At 37.4% G+C, this 2,500-nt stretch overlaps 1 protein-coding gene across 1 annotated transcript in view; it reads right to left on the bottom strand.

The window, feature by feature from the left end:
- The window catches only part of LOC138860341 (uncharacterized), a 1,181-nt gene extending 1,051 nt beyond the window's left edge, over positions 1–130 (bottom strand). Inside the window, exon 1 of the mRNA XM_070117715.1 lies at positions 1–130. This exon is cut by the window's left edge and continues 92 nt beyond it. Coding sequence (XP_069973816.1) covers positions 1–40 — 40 coding nt within the window. The 5' untranslated portion in view covers positions 41–130.
- Positions 131–2,500: the final 2,370 nt, after the last annotated feature.

A 2,500-nucleotide genomic window follows, 5' to 3' on the forward strand; every position in this document is an offset into this window, starting at 1 on the left:
TCCTAAGAGAAGTGAACTCCTCCGCATGCACGCCTTGCATGCTATATACGTCGACCACAAGGACAAAATCAGTTCAAAGGTAAATCCTACTAGCTGATTGACACTGATACTCAGGGTCAGCTGATGCTCTTCTTCCTCTAAGTTATGGACGATACCTAAGAAAAGATACATCTAGATATTTTATGATTTATAATATATCGTTATAAAGTATTTTGTACATTCTTAATATCGAAAATACATTCATTTCTGTTCTGTAATCTTACATTACATGTACCATCTTCTTTTGCCTTTTAGGAAATTATATTTACCAATGTAGCTCAACCGCACACACTTTCCATGATATAATTCATAGATTCGTTGTTTGATACTGTTTCATATCGTTGCCCAGCAAAATGAAAATAATGGAGTGAGAGTAAAATGAAACGAAGTAATAGTTTAAAATCTAATAATACTACCATGTGTTACAAGAATGCTTCCTTAGACATTATTATCACTACATCATAATCATTTTATATGGCGGATATGATTGGTACAATATAAATTGTTTAGAAACGGACTGTAGAAAGCCTCAAGAAAAGCCGTGGCCATTGAAGACCTCGCCTAGTAAGATCTAGCAGCTGCTAATGTTGGAGTGTCTTCAACCTTCGTTCCATGACTATCGAAGCTCATGATTGTAAAATTACAGGATAGACATGAGGCTGCTTTTGCGACATAAAAAACATAAAACCATAACTATGGGAGTGCGAAATTGGGAAATGAAATTGTAATCTAATGAATGTAAAATATGGTTTGAAAGTAGTTGTTGTTTTATCATCTTTATGAGTTTCGATGTCTCCGAGGAAAGTCCAATTTAAACTCACAAAATGCAAACAACAGTAGCCATAGTTATAATCTTATATTTTTTTATAACATTTTCATTCTTTACTACATATATATATATATATATATATATATATATATATATATATATATATATATATATATATATATATATATATATATATATATATATATATATATATATATATATATATATATATATATATATATATATATCTTTTGTGTGTGTATTTTGATTATATCATTTAAATAGAATTTTCACATTTCAGGTATAATTTATTTGATTACAATGTATTTATGTACTCTGTACATTTTCCAGCTTTCAATTTTTCCAGGCTTGTACCCTAGTGCGGATACTCCAGCACTGCTGCAGTGCGACGGCATAGCATGAAAAGTGACAATTATCAGTTATTAGTTATAGTCTCGATTGGCATGGAGTGTTTGTGCAAAAGATATCATGCAACATGAATTGTAAAGCCACTCATGACCAACGGATTCCATAAATAATAACATGTATATACCAATATATATATATATATATATATATATATATATATATATATATATATGTGTGTGTGTGTGTGTGTGTGTGTGTGTGTGTGTGTGTCTGGGTATATATCTCTTCCAAGGAGGTTAAGCTTTTGGTAGCGTTAGTTAGTTTGTTTGTTAGTTGGTTAGCAGAATAGCAAAAAAAGTAATGAATAGATTTGTATGACTTTTTTACCAGAGGGATTCATTTATTCATTTTATTCATTATTTAATACACAAACACTCTCTCACACACACACACACACACACACACACACACACACACACACACACACACACATATATATATATATATATATATATATATATATATATATATATATATATATACGAACGATGGAAAAATGCACTGCCACATTGATATCAATAAATAATGTACTATAAAAGGTACTAAAGCCTTCTATAATGTGTTGTTTAAATTTACTGCTGGCGGCTAGTGATACACTGATTTAGCTAGCGCTCAGTGCTGAGTGTAAGAGTGGAGCAGCCCCCACGCCCTGTTGGGGCAGACGACCTGGAGTGAGTGAGTGACCCACCCGGGTCAGGGGCAGGCTCGTCGAGGTGTGAGAATGGGTCAAAATCGGCCTCCCTTTTATCCGGCGCAAGCAGGCCGCGCATCCCACGGGCCAAGCAGCATATTTAGCTAAGGTAGCGTGGGGCAGACAGCGAGGGCACCAGCGTGGGTGGCCACGAGGATCCTTCCACATGTTATACTAAGCCACGTGTATATAGCATCCTATATTGCTCGGTCACCTACACACGCCTCGTCCTAGTGGCGTCATCTGAATTACTTTAAAGGTGACCTATCTTCGTACCCCATCTGCTGGTCATCTCATCACGTTCTTGTTCTCGGTCCACATGTCCTCGAAGGTTTCGCCTAGGTCCTCCTTGACTTCGGGTTGTTCAGTCGTCCTCTTAGTCCTCCTCCAGGTGGTACTCGGCGGCGTCTTCGTCCACACGTCCTCGCAGATTCGTTCAGGTCCTTCTCGGCTGCGGCTACGGTCTACGGGCGTCAAGGCAAGGGCGTCCTTTTGTCTGAGGGCGGCTTATTCCTGCGCTGGGGAGCTCCTGGAGTTTAACCGATCTACGGACGTCTAGGCAGACGGGTTTT

Source organism: Penaeus vannamei, chromosome 41 (assembly GCF_042767895.1).
Source record: "Penaeus vannamei isolate JL-2024 chromosome 41, ASM4276789v1, whole genome shotgun sequence".
Lineage (NCBI taxonomy): Eukaryota > Metazoa > Arthropoda > Malacostraca > Decapoda > Penaeidae > Penaeus > Penaeus vannamei.